We start from the raw sequence: 19,206 nt of genomic DNA, 5'->3' as shown, positions 1-19,206 counted from the left end.
GCTAAACTATGCATATATAGAGTACGTGTTCAAAATCTTCTAAAGATTAAAATGATCAAGGAATGGTAGAAGGATCAGAAAATATGGTGATCAGAACTCAAATTTGAGTTTTCTATTTAATTGAACCCCTTATGATTTTGATCCAAAATAATAGAAAATTTTGAAGCATTAATGCAATTAATTGCACTTAAGAAGCAGCTAGCCTAACAATTTATAACTTTTTCAATTATTGTTGTGGATTGCAATTTTAACATGTTTAATTATGTTCAAATATTACAATGGACAGGCCTATCGGAATATTGGTTAATACAGATCGATATTTAAGAAACATTATTGTGCATGAGATCTATCTTCTTCGAATGCATAGGTAAAAAATCTGTAAAAGAGCTCCCTAGCTAGCTTGGTTGAAATGAAAAATTAATAATCACATCAATAAAAGCAAGAATTAATTATATGTTAATTAAAGAGATCGATCGAGTGCAAAGTACAATTAAGAAAAACAAAAATTCATAAATTAAAAGTCAAAAGCACAAATTTTATTTGGGGATTGACGCCAGGAGAATCTTGGGTCTCGAACAGTGATTCGATTAACGATAAAATTTTTGTTTCATTTCTTTACACCCGCCGCCGCTCCGGCGGAGTGTTGGCCATTTCTCCACTGCCGGCGTCCTGCTTTGGGTGTTTCTGCTGTTGTGTTGTGCATTCTTTTGTTTCTCCAGTACAGACTGTCTTTGTATTGCTTAAATTTTACTGAAATTTTAGTGGCTAAATGCTAGATAGACCCTCTTTTATTTTGAGAGTGTGCGTTATTGTAAAGAGAGGCCCCAATGTAATTCTTGTAAGGTTTGAGTTTTCGCTAAGGCAGCTGTTTTTTAAGTCAGATCCTTCTGACTTAGAGTTGTAGGGGTCCTGTACCTCATGCTCATGATGTAAGCCTTTGAGCATTTTCAGCAATATATTGGGTAGCACATGCTACTTTGTTTCAAAAAAAAAAAAAAAAAAAAAAAAAAAAACAGTGCTCTTAACAGCATTAGCAGCCCCTTACTCCTTGGACCTTGGACTTCATCTGCTCACCACTCTGCAACAAAACTCCATATGTAAGCAATTAGCAACAAAATGAGTTTAATTATGTTAATATAATTGGCATGATTCCTTGGCACTTTGGGCAGCATTGGTTGCCTTCGATCTCCATCATACCGCATGCCTTTTAATTTACTGGAATTCAAAACATGCATCAACGTACGTCATATATGTTGTTCCATCATCCATGCGCGCATGCATGTTAACAGATATTCATGCATGGAACATGTTACATGTAGTACATATATATAACTCACCTCGTGAGCTTGGCCCTTGGTCTGGCCAGCTTGGAAACTCGCATTCTGGGATTGGTCCATTTATGTCTTAGTTTCTGTTTGGCAACTGATCGAGCTAGCTGTGAATTAACTTCAACTTTGGCCTTGTTTAGAAATCTCCCCACCTACTTCTCACATTTCCTGTGTATTGTACAGGTTAGAAATGTAAAATTCTTTTTTTTTTTTTTAATTTTTTTTTTTTTTTTACCCCTAGCAAGACGCATATTTTCTCACTTCAATGCTTTTCATTTTTTTCTTGCTAGGGGTAAAACAGGAAATTAAAGTGAAAAATCCATTGTTAAAAATGTGCGTATACGTGACAACATGATGCGCCTCAGAATGAACTACTCTCCTCCTCTTCATTTTTTTTTTCTTCATTTTTTACCCCCTGTCAAGATGCGTATTTCCTCACTTCAATGTTTTTCATTTTTTTCTTGTCAGGGGTAAAATGGGAAAGTAAAAAATCTATTTTTTCTGAGAGCTGAATTTTTTTTTCCCATTTTTTTTACCACCGGAAATACGTATATTTTCTCACTTTTAACGCTTTTCATTTTTTTCTTATTAGGGGTAAAACGGAAAAGTAAAAAATTCATTGTTAGAAATGTGCATATACATTACGTGCTCTAGAATGAACTTTTTTCTCTCTTTCCATTTTTTACCCCTGTCAAGATGTATATTTCCTCACTTCATAGCTTTTCATTTTTTTCTTACTAGGGATAAAATGGGAAAGTGAAAAATTTACTTTTTCTAAAGCTATACTTTTCTGACCAGCCTATTGTGTGCGATGAGGGGAAGAAGTAGGGCCTTTAATCGGGGATCGATGAAGCTGACAATGTGGGGAAATTTAATTTATAGGATTTTCAAACCAATGCATGCTTTGCACGTGAATGGTTGTTGGGAATTTTGGCCTTTAGACCAGGAGCCAGGAGCTGGGTTTGATGAGACTTTGTTACATTTTAAAGGGATATATATGGAATCAGAAATACTTATTGCTCAATAATTTACGATGATTTACAAATCTACATCAATATATAACTGCTATATAATAAAAGAAGTTAAAATATTGTAGGATTTAATTAAAAATTAATAAAGTCAACCGATTTTAATTAATTTTCTTAAAAAAAAAGGGCATGCGTGGAACGAATTATTCAAGAACATGATTTGAATATAATGACACGTTATATATATATTGAACTGCAGCCGCCAAAACATTATTATATTGTATATATTTTGGATTTGTTTGATCAAGTAGATCCACAAGGGCCAAGGCAAAGACTTAAAACACAATTATCATGATTTTGGACCATGGGACGAGATGATAGAGATTGGCATTTCATTGTATATAAATCAAACACGTACATGAAATGAACCGTCGTTGCCACCCAGCTGACTTTTTCTGTCCACTTACAGATAATCAAATATGAGGGGCGGAAAATTAATTAGAGGACGTACAATCAGACTTTGTGAAGACTTCGTAAATTGGTGAATAAATCTTGAGAGGTTTCCTGGAAGCATGCATTATCAATATTTTCAAATTGCCTTTCTAGGGGCCGGGGGTCTATTTGAAGCCAAAATATTTACATAATAATTAACGACTTCTCGAAAGATCGATCAGTAACAAAAATAAAAATAAGAATAAAAGTTTTGAAGTGGCAAAGTTAAAAAAATTAAAAAATTATGAAGTAAAATTTTAATTTTAATTTTTTTTTTTGAGAAAATTTTGGGGCGGGGGCCCCTATAGGTCTGCCCTTGGATGGCAGTGAGATGTAAGGAAAAAAAAAAATTGCTTCACGCGCACTCTCTCACTCACACTTTAGGTGTACACTCCCTAACATGGCAGTGTATATAAATCGCCATTAGATTAATTTTAGATGAATTATTATTAAATTTAAATCATATAGTAATTTTTAATGTCACATTGGGGATTGGAGTGTGTAGCATTTCTTAAAAAAAAAAATTGTTCGGATAGCATACATACGGTAGTCATGATATTACATATGGATTTCTTTATCAATAATTTTTTTTTTTTTTTTTTTTTTTTTTAAATATTCAGTAGAAATTGGTTCTTTATCAATAGATATTGGCCATTGCTTTTAAGAGGACGCTAAAAATCACAATTTTATCTTACAATGTTAATATTTTAGTCCCAACTAACTTTTTGATTATTATTATTATTATTATTTTTAACAGTAACTGGTCTAAGGGTTTGTTGAAATTGTCGCATAATCAACATGGAATAATTGTGGGATAAAAATATATTTTCTAGCAATACTCTTGCTTTAAAGATATTTTTCATAAGAGTGATGCTAAAAATTTAAATTAAATTTTATCTTACAACTATTTCACTTAATTAGCCTTTATTTTTATTTTTTTTAACAAAAACTTATTAGGAATTAATTGATATTGTCTCTTGGAAATGATGAATTTTGTAGTGATTTGTATGTGATTTGGCTATTATTGTCTGACAAATAAGGTGCTGAGTCACTATAAAAAATACCGCAGTTCACCGCGTGTCTACAGTACCGGTTACTGTAGACACGCGTCAAAATAGCCACGTGTCTTGATGACAACGTGGCTATTTGTAAAAGCAAAACAAGTGGCCGCGTGGAGTGATTACACGTGTACATATAGCCACGTGTATTAAATCCACGCGGCCATACGGCCACGTGTATTAATACACGTGTCTAGTCGGACACACGTGTCCAATCGGACACAAGTAGTTACTACACGTGGCTGCATGGACACGTGTAATATTGACACGTATCCATAAATGACCATGTGTCATTATTACACGTGGCTATATAGTTTTTTAATCAAAGATAGACCTATTGATTTAGTTTTTTTATTTTTTTGAACAAAGTAGAATCTCTTCATTGAAAATGATACTGATCCCAGAAAAGGATCTAGGGAGATGAACTTTCCGTAAGTACAACATGCAAAATGAAACTAGGTATCTCTTCAAGCCATACATAATCTATCTCATTAATTAGTAGACGCCTCTTTTTTTTTTTTTTGAAACACAGTGCCGTTTTCATTATTGAGAAATCACTCCAAAAGGGGAATACAAATTGTAAATCAAATACAGATAGCAAAGCACCAAATACATAAATTACAAGCGCCCATTGGCGAAGAACAGCATAACCTGAAGGCCATAGTAGTGATTACTAGACGCCTCTTAGCTAAACAATAAGCAACATTTTTAGTCTCTCTATCCACATGGACCACGGAAGCATATCTTAGACCTTGTAGCTCTGCTTTTATCCCTTCAACAAATGGCCAGCAGCATTTAGATTTGGGGTTACAGAATTTACATCATCAAGTACTACTTGTTTTGCATTTCCTTCCAAAATTACCTTGAAAAAACCTGCTGCCTTACTAAACAGAACGGCGTCTAAAGACCTCATGATGTATTGCTCCAAGAAAGGGGGGAATTATATAGCTCTTTCTTAGTTTTTTATAACAAAAAATCAATATGCAAAATCATTTCTCAAACAGTCAAGATTATCGAACGTGCTATATATATTCAGCCCAATATATTTCAGAATTAAACAAAATTGAATATATAAAAACTGGGGATATTAATTAGCTAGTCGGAAATCCAAGTTGAACACAAGAAGATTCCTCCAATTTTTTGCATCATTGACTCTTGATCACCCATTACGACAAGTCGGATTTGTCTGCCAGAGAGACTTCATGCACTAAGACTAGTGGCATTTGTACAATAGAGAGATAGTAGTACGCAGTTGGATCATTATTCTTTATAATTATTTGTTCAAATTTAAAAAAATTCAGAAAAGTGATTGTAAAAGACTATTTATAAAATTTACCTGACCGGTTAAGTGGTTGGGCAACCCAATTTTTATTTAGTCGGGTAAATTCTATAAGTGATCTCTCGCAATTACTTATTGATCGAATTCCCTTAAATTCGAACAAATAATTGTAGAAGATCCTAATCCTATGTACTCTGGCTCGTAATTTATGTAATAGTAACAAAATATGAGTTTTCGAGGAAAGAGAAAAAAGAAAGAAATATGAGTTTTCAAGGAAAAAGAAAAAAAAAAAAAGAAAGAAAGAAAGAAAAAGAGTTCAATGCATGAGTGATTCCGAGAAATAAATCAAGAAATAGTAAGAAACATCATGTTCTTGAATTCCTCGAAATCAAGTTGCCCGTCCAAGTTAGTGTCATAGACACGAATCATGGTTCTACAATCCCGGCCGCTGCTGGCATCCCACAGCTCCAGTCTTGACAGAACATTCTGAAGCTCTTCGCAGGAAATGAAGCCATCGCCATTCAAATCGAACACTTTGAAAGCATTTAAAAGGTCGCTTTCTTCATGATTCTCGTCCCCCTGGTCTTCCACATCTTCGTTGCTGCTTTTGTTTTGCTTCGATATGGAATCGTAGAATAACGAGAAGTCATTAAAGTCGAGCCTTGTTTTTCCCGTTAGTGATTCGAGCTCGCCTAAGCTGAATTTAACGCTTGTTTTCTCAAGAAGCCAGTTGAGCTCCTCCAGGCTAACGAGGCCATCTCCATTCTTGTCAAGATTCTCAAAAATCTGGTGCAAATCGTTGGGGTTGAGGAGAGACATGATTTCAAAGTTACCATACAGAGCATACATATATATATATATATGAATGAGAAATATGCGCGCTGTAGAGTGTAGCTAGCCTCCTTGATTGTTTTAGTTGCGAATGGTGATGAATTTATCTATATGTCAAGGCATATATTTATAGGCGAACTTAAAACATATATTACTATACGTCCTTTGAGGGTACGGCTTAAACAACAATAAAGTACGGAAAAAAAATTAAAGTAATTAATATATATTGCCGTCATGGATGGTCAAGGAAGTTACGAGACATGCACTTTCGTGGAAACTGTTTTGAAAGAAACATGCATTATTGATCATATTCGCGTGTTTCCGGTCAACTTTAGAAATAGAACTTTCTAGTCTAGTCGAAAACGCGTTTTTCCGTATATGTTAATTTTGTAGAAGGGAATTTTCTTGTGTTGATCTGATGATATCTTCCACTCGATCCCATTTATATTGCATGTCCAGTACTTATTTTCTCTTTCGTCTCTCTCAATCGGATTCTTGTGGGCAAATCATTGTCTGGAGTCGGCACAATCAGACAATTTGCATGCGTACCAGACCGGCCGTGCCAAGTCTTTTAGGCTATATATGAAGATTTTATATATAGTGCATCAAGAATTTGCTTGTAGTTGTAGTAGTTAACCTCCCAAGAAGAGGCGTGAGGGAGACCGGAGACCTAGCTTTATATATATTAATCAAATCAATGTTAAGACTATATATACTGCATGCATGTTTATATTCCAGAGAATTAAATACATACTTTATTGATCAATGTTGGATATTACTTATATATAGTTTTCCATATGGGAAAATATTCATGAAGTTATTATCCCAAGTCGTTTTAGGACGAACGTCATTATCAAATCGGTTTTTTTTTTTTTTTTTAACATTCTAATTTTTACAATAACTAGGTGATTTGTCTGAATATATTTCAAATAGATTTTAATTTGTTAATTTCTTAACAATATTACTAAAAAATATAATTAAAAAAACGGTGGGAGGGGGAAGCAGAGGAAATATATGCAAGAATGGCACTAAAACTCTATGAAATTATCTAATGGAACGCGTGCACAAAATGATTTATTTAATAACAACGCGCTAATTAGTGCATGCGCAATGACTTTCCAGATAAATTATGATCTACAGGAATTTATTTAAAGAAAGTCTAAATTATAGGGGCCATTAATGTAATAACTTTTGAGAAATTGGCAAGTAACTATAACAAAATAATATATAAAAATAAAATTGATTTTAATATTGCAGTGTTATTGTATGAAAATAATCATAATTATGGAGATAAAAAAAGCAAAGGAGGAGTGAGCTCATATATATTAATATATATAATCATAATTTAATTTTCCCTAAATCACAGCTCTTTTTTTATTTTTATTTTTTATTTTTATTCTTTATCTTAATATTTTCACTTTAACTATATGTCGTTAATGAAGGGTACTTAATTATATGTTATTACTTAACAAAGAATTTCTACTTTTTTTTAATTATAAAGAAAAACTTTCCGAACACTTTAGTTATTTATTACCCAAATGCTAATATAGTTTAAAAAATAAGAAGTGATACACATATATACAACCAAGTAGCCGAGTCTCATAAATTCAATAGTAAATTTAAAAAATGAGATGGGTTGGAAATGCATTTATATTATTTCTCTTAAAAATTTCATATCTGAATCAACAATATAGAGAATATAATCATTTGCAACATTCTAATAGACAGCTTTTATCATTAATTAAAAGCATGATAACAAAATTTCCCTCAATCACAATTTATTTCTAGCTCTCTTTTTATTTTACACTCTAGCTCACACTAGGTTCCCTATTTAGAAACCCAACTATTGATAAAATACAAGCAGATGGAGGGGTTGAGGCTTTAATTTTGAGGAAGGTTTTGTTGATGACTTTTACGATCAAAGGGAGTAAACTAACTAGAAATCCTAAAAATGATTTTTTTAGCATGACTATTTTAAAAGAAATTCATATCATCAATCAAAGTTTTTGGGATAAAGTGAAATAATGATTTGTCATATGGATATAATTTAGAATAATAACTAGGTAATTTTTCTATTTTTTTTCTAAGCATAATAAGTTTGCCTTTTTAAAATAGACTGAACCTTTTTATTTTATTTTTTTATTTTTATACGTGTTGTTGGCCGGTGGATGGCAAGGGGTTAGGAACTCCAATCTACAACGCAAAAAGTCCAAAATTAGGCCGGAAGGTGATGACTGAGGAGATGTGGAAGCAGGGAATTGAAGGACCCAAGTCTAAGTGTGTCCCAACGGATTTTTTTTTTTTTTTTTTGTAAGCATAAAGTGCTGGGAAAAAAAAAAAAAAAAAAACTACAATTAAGCAAGCCACTGAGGAAGGTTGATCAACTTTGTTTGTTGCTAGTCTTAATGTTTTGGATGTTGTCCAATCATAATTTTTGAGGGCTTGTGCCCATATATAATGGGTGTTCGGAGGAGGGAGTAATCAATGCCGGTTAGGCATTATTGTTGAATAAAAATGAAAGGTGATTTGTGAGTCTATGGGTCATGATCGAGCGCCATAGGAGGACGTTGAATTAATTGTGGGAATTGATGGCCAAATGGGGGCAACTAGTGACAAGACTGACATTTTTGGAGCTGATCGACCACAGAGCATGTGTAATAATTATTGTGGGCCACATACTGGTAGAACCAAATTCCATAAAACCTCCTATATGAGCCAAACATGCCACTAGTATGATGGGTCCAAATATGAGTGATTTGAGATCCAAAAATCTTGTCTAGTTAACCAATCAAACTGTAACACATGCATCGGTAGTCAGAGAAGTGCAATTTGATTTTCGACCATCAATTGGTACAAGGGTTATAAATGAACCGACTGGTTCATAAAGTGGTCCACCTCGACTTTAATAAATTTGACTTGAGTTTGGTTTGTTTATTAAACTAATCGGGCTTAGGAGCCGAATTCAATAAACTTGTATAAATTCATTTATTTTATGTTTTATAGTATTAATTATGGTTCTTAATTTTAAGAAAAAAAAAATTATGGGGGTGACCGGCCACGGGGGTGGTTTGGCCACCCCTAGACTGGCCGATCGGCCACCCCTAGGCCTAATGGGGGTGGCTGACCCACCTCCAAGCCAAATGGAGGTGGCTGATTTTTTTTCCTTAAAATTAAGAATCATAATTTTTTTTTTACAATAGATACCCCTGTAGTTTTATAAATTTCACAATGTGCCCCATGTTATTTTATTAAGTACCGATAATAATACTTTGTTTTTATAATTATATCATAAATGGTACTTTGTACATAAACAATATTTGGTATATTTGGTATGCCTGTATCATGGGGACAGGTGTCGCGCATGCACGCCGACACCTGTAGGATGACGTGGTTGAACGTTAGTTTTGGACGGAAAATTAGACGGAGGTACCATTTTCGTCTTTTCATATATCACCGGTACCAAATTTGATAAAAAGTGAAACTGAGGGGGCAAAAACAAAGATTGTAAAGCATAGGGGGCAAATAGGTATTTAACCCTAAAAGTTACATAACGGGTCAGGTTCATCTTTTTTAAAGTTTTTGACTATTTTAGTAACTAGGTTTATCTAATCGGGTCAAGTTCATCTTCACTATACCTAAAACCCAAATATATTAATATTTAATAGAAAAAAAAAACCCAAATATATTTTAAGTTATTATTATTATTATTATTATTATTATTATTTGTAAGTACAATCAGAAACAACAAAAACAAAATCAAGGTACAAAAAAAAAAGCAGAAGATTTCTTTCTTAAACATGGCGGAAAAGAAATCGGTAAACAGGATGGAGAGGGAATGCAGCTAGACGAGAATCTAGTTACGGCCCAGGATGCCACATGATGGGCACAGAAGTTTGCACTTCGGTTGATATGACTAGTTGACCAGCTGGTCGAAGATGGGATGGTTGAGAGGAAAATTGTTCCATAATTAACCTTCTTAGTTTTGGCCATGTGGATTGTGGCATATATATAAGGACTTGAATTTTTAATTATTACAGTTAAAGATTTGAGTTTTGACCCTATGACAAAAAAGTTTATTCTATCAATTTTTTTTCTTTTAATCTTTAACAGTAATAGAATCGGCTGATTTTTTTTTTTTTTTTTGATATGACTAATAAAATTGTGACACATGTATTTAAAAACATGTAGTCATGCTATATATGTATACTCTTAAATAAAATAATAATAATAATAATAAAAAACTGAGAAAAAGAAAAAAAAAGAAGAGATAGGTGGAGTGGTGGCTCCGCCCCAACTATTGAGGTCGCCCGACGAGCAGGGGTGGAACCAGTAACGGGATATGCATTGGTACAAAGTCAAAACTAATTATCATAAAGCAAATTCCAATCCAATCCATCCTACAAATTCTCAAAACATTATTATATAATATTTTTTATCATCATAAAGCAAATCAATTAATTACGACTTGACTTTGCACCATGCACGAGATGACACTGATTGCCATTATTTGCAATGGAAATTTCGCAGCAACACATGATTTTGGACCATCTTCTTTCCTCTCTTTTTTATTTATTTATTTTTTATTCATCTCATATAAATTGAGCACTTCCATCTAAACTTGGTCTAAGACATATTTAATTGTCGCTTTAAATAAATCATAAGCAGCAGAATTTTTCGCTCTTTTAATATGAACTATTTTTCAAACCCGCATCTTTTTAAGCATATCTCTATTTTCACCCTCTAGATATTCATAACTACTCCAGCATCGTCCACTTGACTTTATAATATTAATTAACTCTTTGGAACATATCACCTTTCAACCCTTCGACACAATTTCTCCGAGACTTAAATTTCTGCAAAACTCTATCGCGTGTAAGGCTTCCAACCCAGAAGAAAGTTCTAAACAAAATCCAAGCCATTAAATTTTTTTTAATAACTTGTACCTGTCATTGCCACGTACCCCAGCCGACTTTTTCTGTTGCTTTAATATTTAATTCAACCAATAGAGCCAGGACAAGTGGCTCAGAAGAAACTTTTTTTTTTTAAAAAAAAAAAGAAAGAAAATGTTCCCATAGATAAATCTAATGCGATGGGCGGAAAATTAGAGGGCGTGGAATCTAAGTTTGTGAAGGGTTGGTAAAGTGATCATGAGAGCTCCAGCCTTCATGACAGAACATTCTGAAGGTCTTCAACAGAAATGAAGCCATCGGCATCGCCATTCAAAAGGAACACTGTTGAAAGCATTGAAAATGTCGCTCTCTTCATTCTCGTCCCCCTCTTCTACATCTTCATTGCTTCCATTGTTTTTCTTTGATATATGTTGGGGATAAATCCCACTCAACCCGATCCAAAGAGAAGATTCAAAAGTCAAATAGGTCCAAACAGATAAGAATAATGATAAGATAAGAATAATGATCATATCAGAAGTCTAAGAAGATGTCAGATCAGAAGTCTAAGAAGATATCAGATTGGAAGTCTAAGAAGATATCCAATTAGAAGTCTAGTAAAGGATTGAAGTCCAATTAGAACTCGGACAGCAGTTTTAGATCAACAAGGAGCAGGAGTCCTAATCCAGGTTTGACTCCACCTCTATGCTTATAAATAGGCCCATACCCCAGGTATAAACTAAGTCTCAATTTTTATGCATAGAGCATTATTTCTCTCACAGAAGCTAACTTAGGCATCGGAGCGGGACCCCCGGAAGGGTCCCTAGGTTTTGTTGTTTTGCAGAGTTATTGAGAAGCGTGAAGAACATCAAAGGAACGTGCAGATTCACACCATACCGGAAACTGTACCAACAGTTTGGCGCCGTCTGTGGGAAACGATTATTCGTTCCTCATAAAAAAAAAAAGATCCAGCATGGTGATGAACACACGTTCCGGAAGCCAGACCAATCGACAGCCCGTGGCCCCACAGGAACCGGCTATTCAGAATAATTTGCAGCCTCCACCGAACCCTCCCCCGGGGGGTGGAGATCAAGATCGCATAGCAGCGTTGGAAGCCCAGATTGAAGACTTAAATGCAGAATTGTTACGCATGAGGACGAGACAGCCCAATCCCGAGATGAACAGGGATGAGCGTGAGGAAGAAGATCACAATAGCAACATTAATCCTCGGAGGGAGGATGACCGCCAAGGAGATCTGAGCAGAATTATTGCCGAGCTGGAGAGAAGGTGCACGGACATGGAGATGGAAAGAAATGACAAAGGCAGATCCGTAATGGTGGACAAGCTCCTAATGGGTACAGACTCACCCTTCACCAGACGGGTGGCAGACTATCAGCTTCCCGATAAGTTTAAGGTACCCCAAATTCTAAGTTATGCAGGAGACAGAGATCCCTTGGATCACCTAGAGAATTTCAAAGCTCATCTAGACCTTCACGGGACACCCGATGAAGTAGCATGTCGGGCCTTCCCTCTTACTCTTTCGGGGAATGCCCGAGACTGGTTCAGGAAGCTGCCCCCGAATTCCGTTGATCAGTTCAAGGAATTGTCCAAGATATTCCTAACGGAGTTCTTGGCTTTCCGGACAAGGAAGAAGCCTTCGGGATATTTGCTATCATTGCACCAGCAAGGCAATGAGAGTCTTAAGGAGTTCATGGCTCGGTTCAACCGAGAGAAGGCTACGGTCGAAGATCCGACCGAGGATATGATTTTTGCTGCCATTTATCAGGGAATTTCACCCGAGGAGCCTTTGATGAAGAAGTTGATCCGGAAGCAACCGAGTACCTTGCAGGGCCTCATGGATAAGGTAGAAGAATTCATCAATCAGGAAGAGACGCTGAAGTCTATGGCCAGTTCTAGACTACCCCGAGAGACAGCCCCAGAAAAGAAAAGGAAAGAACTCAAGAAAGCTGATTGGGAAGAGCAGAGACAGGTAAAGAAGTTCAAAGATTACAACTTTACACCTCTCAATGCCGAGATATCAGAAGTCCTCATGGAGATCAAGAGAGATCCGGCGTTTCGGGAACCACAAAAGATACCAGGTGATCCTCCTTATAAGAATGCAGGGAAGTATTGTGATTTCCATAAACAAGCAGGTCATTACACCGAGGGGTGCGTAACCCTAAGGTTGTTAATAGAAGAATTCATAAAGAATGGCAAGCTAGTTCGGTTCTTGGGAGAGCGACGGAACCATCAAGGAAATAACAGGCCTCGGAATCATCAGGACTATCAGCCCCGAGATCAACAGCCACGGGATTATTATCCCCGAGACCGTCCTCAGCTAGACGAAAGGCATCAAGAGAATGCTCCCCGAGATGACATAGAAAGAAGAGAAGACCGAAGAAGCAGAAGCCCACAGCATAGAGAGCCGAGGCAACAGCAGTATCTGCCCGTGATCCCATAAAAAGGACTCTCGGGAATTTCAGGCTTGCTTTTATTTTTTAGTATTTATATTTGCAAAGAACTAGACTTTTATTTTTAATTCAGACTAGACAGAAAATTCCCCAAATTTTGGGAATAAGTATTTTCAGAATAAATGAATAAAGCTGACTTAAGCATCGGAGTGTTCCCGGTCTAGGGACCAGGAACCCGTTGATGTTGTTTCTTTTGCAGGCAAAAACTCTCGGATCAGTCCTAGCCGAGAGTCTCGGATCAGTCCTAGCCGAGATCAAGAAGAAAGGGGGGTCGTCTCGGATCAGTCCCAGCCGAGAGTCTCGGATCAGTCCTAGCCGAGATCAAGAAGAAAGGGGGGTCGTCTCGGATCAGTCCCAGCCGAGAGTCTCGGATCAGTCCTAGCCGAGATCAAGAAGAAAGGGGGGTCGTCTCGGATCAGTCCTAGCTGAGACCAAAACTTCTCGGATCAGTCCTAGCCGAGAAGGAGTCTCTCGGATCAGTCCTAGCCGAGAGCAAGAACAACTTCTCGGATCAGTCCTAGCCGAGAAGGAGCCTCTCGGATCAGTCCTAGCCGAGAGCAAGAAAAACTTCTCGGATCAGTCATTGCCGAGAAGGAGCCTCTCGGATCAGTCCTAGCCGAGAGCAAGAACAACTTCTCGGATCAGTCCTTGCCGAGAAGGAGCCTCTCGGATCAGTCCTAGCCGAGAGCAAGAACAACTTCTCGGATCAGTCCTTGCCGAGAAGGAGCCTCTCGGATCAGTCCTAGCCGAGAGCAAGAAAAACTTCTCGGATCAGTCCTTGCCGAGAAGGAGCCTCTCGGATCAGTCCTAGCCGAGAGCAAGAACAACTTCTCGGATCAGTCCTTGCCGAGAAGGAGCCTCTCGGATCAGTCCTAGCCGAGAGCAAGAACAACTTCTCGGATCAGTCCTTGCCGAGAAGGAGCCTCTCGGATCAGTCCTAGCCGAGAGCAAGAACAACTTCTCGGATCAGTCCTTGCCGAGAAGGAGCCTCTCGGATCAGTCCTAGCCGAGAGCAAGAACAACTTCTCGGATCAGTCCTTGCCGAGAAGGAGCCTCTCGGATCAGTCCTAGCCGAGAGCAAGAACAACTTCTCGGATCAGTCCTTGCCGAGAAGGAGCCTCTCGGATCAGTCCTAGCCGAGAGCAAGAACAACTTCTCGGATCAGTCCTTGCCGAGAAGGAGCCTCTCGGATCAATCCTAGCCGAGAGCAAGAAGAAACTTCTCGGGGGGTCGGATTTAACCCTCGGGTTTTGCAGGTTTTTCAAGATACAGGGAGAAAACCCTAAGGAAAAACAAGAAGGTAATTGGGGGGTAAGATTTAACCCTCGGGTTTTGCAGGTTAGCAGGTTTTCAGAAGGAGACAAAGATCGGGTTTCCTTAGACATGGAATTCCCATTATTCAAGCAAGCTTCGGATAAGGGAATTGGGGGGTAACTGTTGGGGATAAATCCCACTCAACCCGATCCAAAGAGAAGATTCAAAAGTCAAATAGGTCCAAACAGATAAGAATAATGATAAGATAAGAATAATGATCATATCAGAAGTCTAAGAAGATGTCAGATCAGAAGTCTAAGAAGATATCAGATTGGAAGTCTAAGAAGATATCCAATTAGAAGTCTAGTAAAGGATTGAAGTCCAATTAGAACTCGGACAGCAGTTCTAGATCAACAAGGAGCAGGAGTCCTAATCCAGGTTTGACTCCACCTCTATGCTTATAAATAGGCCCATACCCCAGGTATAAACTAAGTCTCAATTTTTATGCATAGAGCATTATTTCTCTCACAGAAGCTAACTTAGGCATCGGAGCGGGACCCCCGGAAGGGTCCCTAGGTTTTGTTGTTTTGCAGAGTTATTGAGAAGCGTGAAGAACATCAAAGGAACGTGCAGATTCACACCATACCGGAAACTGTACCAACAATATATATGGAATCATAGAAGAACAAGAACTCATTAGATCGAGTCGAAACTTGATTTTCCCGCTACTCATTCGAGCTCGCCTAGGCTGAATTTGACGCCTGTTTTCTCAAGAATCCAATTGCTAAGCTCCTCGACGCTCACGAGGCCATCTCCATTCTGTTCTTGTCAAGATTCTCAAAAATCTGGTGCAAATCGTTGGTGTTCAGGAGACATAATGTGAAACGTACCATAAAGAGCGTGAAAGATAAATGAAAGATTCTGGGTAACATAAAAAATGTGTATTAATTAGGATTGTTGTTGCCGTGCATATATAATTAATAATGAGAATAATATAGAATAAAAAATAGACAGAATAAGAGAAAATTAAGACACAGATTTACGTGATTCAGAAATGTACTTAAATCTATAAAAGTGCGGTTATATTTCAATATATGATTTAGAGTTACAACGTATATAACATATTTATAACAAAAACTCTACTTTATTCACTTCACTACCTCTGCTCTGACAACTTGGCCTTTATACTAGCATCTTGCATTACTCTCAATGCCTAAGAGAATATGAGCAACTTATTCCAATAAGAATACAATGTTTATATCTGCAAATGGAGACAATCAAAAAATATTTGTAATATAGGATAAGAATTCCGTTGGGAAATGAAATAGTTATTATTGAGAATGAAAGAGAATGGAATGAAATAGTTATTTATATTCCTTAGTTTGGTGACAATACATATACTTTAATTGAAATCGAATCAAAATTACTGAAAAACCCACATTATTAAAAAAGAAAAGAAAAAGAATTTGAATGTGAAACGACTTGATGGGTGGCCAGGCTACCCCCAAATGCACCGGGGGTGGTGCGACCATCCCTTGCTCCATAATTACGTAGGTTTCTATTTTTTATTTATTTTTAAAGTTTGAGAGAAAATAAAAAATAATATGAATGGTTTTTTTTAAAAAAAGAAAAAATAGGCTATTCCTTTAAGAATAGCTATTCCTCTTCGTAAGAGAATATTTATTACAATGTAGATAATTATTTCAAAGAATAGACCCTTACTAAATAAAAGAATGAATATTCTAAAGAATATGTATTATTCTTCGTAAGGAAATAATCATTTTATTTCAGGGTCTATTCTACAAACCAAACGAGGCCTAACAAATCTTATAATTTTTATCATTTATTTTTGAAAAAAAAAAAATTATTATTTTTAGTGAATGCAAGCCAAATTCCTTCGTCAATTCGTACCAAATTCAGCCAAAGACGTTGAAACCCGATTAGATGCAGCAACACTGCCTAGGAACCAGCTGCCTTACTATTCAGATTGCTGCAAAATTCAACGGACGGTGGATTACGCCACGCGGCTGTCACGGCCTCACGGGCTGTCGCTTTTGCCCCACAAAACTCCTGAATGCCACATTTCAACCGGCCACGCGGCTGTCCGCGGGCACACAAAATTCATGAATGCCAAATTTCAACGGTTGGCTTTAAAGTTTTTTTTTTTTTTTCGACTTAAAACTGATCATTTAATGGTATGGCTTACCGCTTACGTACACAGTGGTACATAAGTAAACTAAATGATAAGATACATGCTACTTGGTACATTTTGGTTTTTTTTTTTTTTTTTTTTGAATTCAACCATTAAATTTGTAAGATTCATATATGAGTCCCATGTAAATTCTACAAAATTCAATGGTTAGTTTTTAAAATGAGAGAATATGAGAAGGATAAAAGAATAAAAAATTATATTTCTCATATAAAATATTAAGGTGATAGGATGGTCTCGTGCACTCGGAACTTAGGAAGAAATTTGTGAGAAGCTTCTTGAAAAAGACATTAACATCCGTTACTTGCTATAAAACATGTAGTGATGGAAGGCTTCAATAAAATCATTTTTTAGGGGGATTTGCAATACACCGTTTATGCGTTCTAACTAAGATTAACGTCCTCAACGTAGATTCCACAAATCCAATAGTAAAATTGAAAATAAGATGAATAGGATATGGATTTGTATCATTTTACTTTTTTGAATTAGTTTATTTGTGTTTTGCCTTTTTGTGTTATATTTGCCAAGAGAAAAAGAAAATGAAAGAAAAAACGAATGAAATTGTTGTTGGGCTCAAGCTATTTTCCTCTCTCTTCATTTCCGTCAAAGCAACATAGCACCAGGAACATCATCATCCCTTCTTTTCTCCTTCCCCACCTTCTCCCGTCCTTTTCATTCCCTACCCTTAGGGGTGTACACGGGACGGGGCGGATTTCGGCCATTTTTGCCCCCGCCCCGCAACCCTGCGGTTTTGGAAAATGCCACCCGTGAACCGCAAAAGATGAGTTAGATCCATGCGGTGCCGGGGGGGGGGGGGTGCGGGTCGGGCGGTACGGGGCGGATTTCGGCCATTTTTGCCCCTGCCCCGCAACCCTATGGTTTTGGAAAATGCCACCCGTGAACTGCAAAAGATGAGTTAGATCCATGCGGTGCGGGGGAGGTTGATGCGGGGCGGGGGGGGTGCGGGTCGGGCGGTACGGGGCGGGTTTGGGCAAAGAAGATGAAGAGACAAAAACAAGAAACAAAACCAAATTCTGGCAATCAACAAAACCTACATATCCATTGAAATGAGAAACAAAACAATGGAATAAAATTTTGGTACTAGACGGAGCCGCTCGACGCTCACAATCAGATGCACAACACAACCATGGCTTCAAAGATCACTAACAAGGGGAAAACGAAGAAGAAGAGCGGCGGCGGGGTGAACCAGTGAAGAACAAGGGGAAAACGAAGAGTCTTGGAGGCTAGATTTTCGTGCGGCGCTAGGTTAGAAAACAAAGAGAAGAATAAGAGAAATGAAAGGCTTGGAGGCTGGAGGCGCTAGGTTATAAAAGTAGAAAACGAAGGGTCTAGAATTAGGTTTTTTTTTTTTTTAACTTGTGGGGCGGGGCCTCAGGATTTTTTAAAACCCCAATCCGCAACCCACCCCGCCCTGCACGGGTTGGACTTTGTCCAACCCGGATCCGCAAAAAAACACTTAAAAGCCGGTATTTGCGGGGTGGGGAATGCGGGTCGGTGCGGGTGGGTGGGTTTTTGCCCACCCCTACCTACCCTCCTGTAACCGAACATATATCATCCACAAAATAGCAACTCAATTTTATGCTCTAAATAACATGAAGGGATAAATGCAAAATTTGTTATTGTGATAACCTAAATTACAAATCGCTTTATGTCGTATCAAAGTAAATTTAGAAGTATTTGGGGATTTGTCAAAAAAAGAATTTAGTCCATAGAATCATTTTATTCGCGTTGAAGTGGCACCTTACGGATTCCGTAAAATGTTTTAACAGAATTTGATTCCAGGGACTGAATTCTTTTTTTGGCATACCCCAAAGACCTCTTAATTCATTTTGATCGAATTATAATTTAGGTCAACCATATTAACTGATTTTGAATTTATCCTAACATATTATCCCCCACCCCCCCCCCCCACGAAAAAAGAAAAAAAGAAAAAGCAGTGCACTTTCCTTAAAATCACATGGAAAAATGTTTCAAAAAAACATAAAAAATTAGAATTTACTTTATATATATACATCGTTCAGATTGCTGGAAACAACCTGAATAAATAGTCACTGGAATGCTTTCTGCTTCTTGACAAATGCAACATAAATCTTCCTTACAAATGCCAAATTATAAGTCATAGAACAACTTCCTGAGAAGTAAATACAAACTTTTGTGTGCTCCGAAAAAAAAAGAAAAAAAAAAGAGAAAAACACAACTTTTATTCACTTAGCAAATACGAAAAAAATAATCTATAAACTTGTAGTACATTTCTCATTCCTTGTTCATCACAAGGCACACACGCACGCACACAGTGCGAGAGAGATGGGAAAAGATTTTGACCTAGCATCTTCCAATCACATTATTATTAAATGCAAATGGGTTTACAAAATCGGCATAAACCTCTTATTAATACACCAAAGGCAAACT

At 37.0% G+C, this 19,206-nt stretch overlaps 1 protein-coding gene across 1 annotated transcript; it reads right to left on the bottom strand.

Moving 5' to 3' along the window:
• Nucleotides 1–5,374: 5,374 nt before the first annotated feature.
• On the bottom strand, nucleotides 5,375–6,089 carry LOC133866546 (probable calcium-binding protein CML44). Its single transcript, XM_062303105.1, has one exon. The coding sequence runs from the start codon at nucleotides 5,972–5,974 to the stop codon at nucleotides 5,471–5,473; it is 504 nt and encodes a 167-aa protein (XP_062159089.1). The 5' UTR covers nucleotides 5,975–6,089; the 3' UTR covers nucleotides 5,375–5,470.
• Nucleotides 6,090–19,206: the final 13,117 nt, after the last annotated feature.

The sequence above is a fragment of the Alnus glutinosa genome, chromosome 4 (assembly GCF_958979055.1).
Source record: "Alnus glutinosa chromosome 4, dhAlnGlut1.1, whole genome shotgun sequence".
In the NCBI taxonomy this organism is placed as follows: Eukaryota; Viridiplantae; Streptophyta; class Magnoliopsida; order Fagales; family Betulaceae; genus Alnus; species Alnus glutinosa.
The sequence above is the reverse complement of the archived record's forward strand: the minus strand, read 5'-3'. Positions and strand labels throughout refer to the sequence as shown.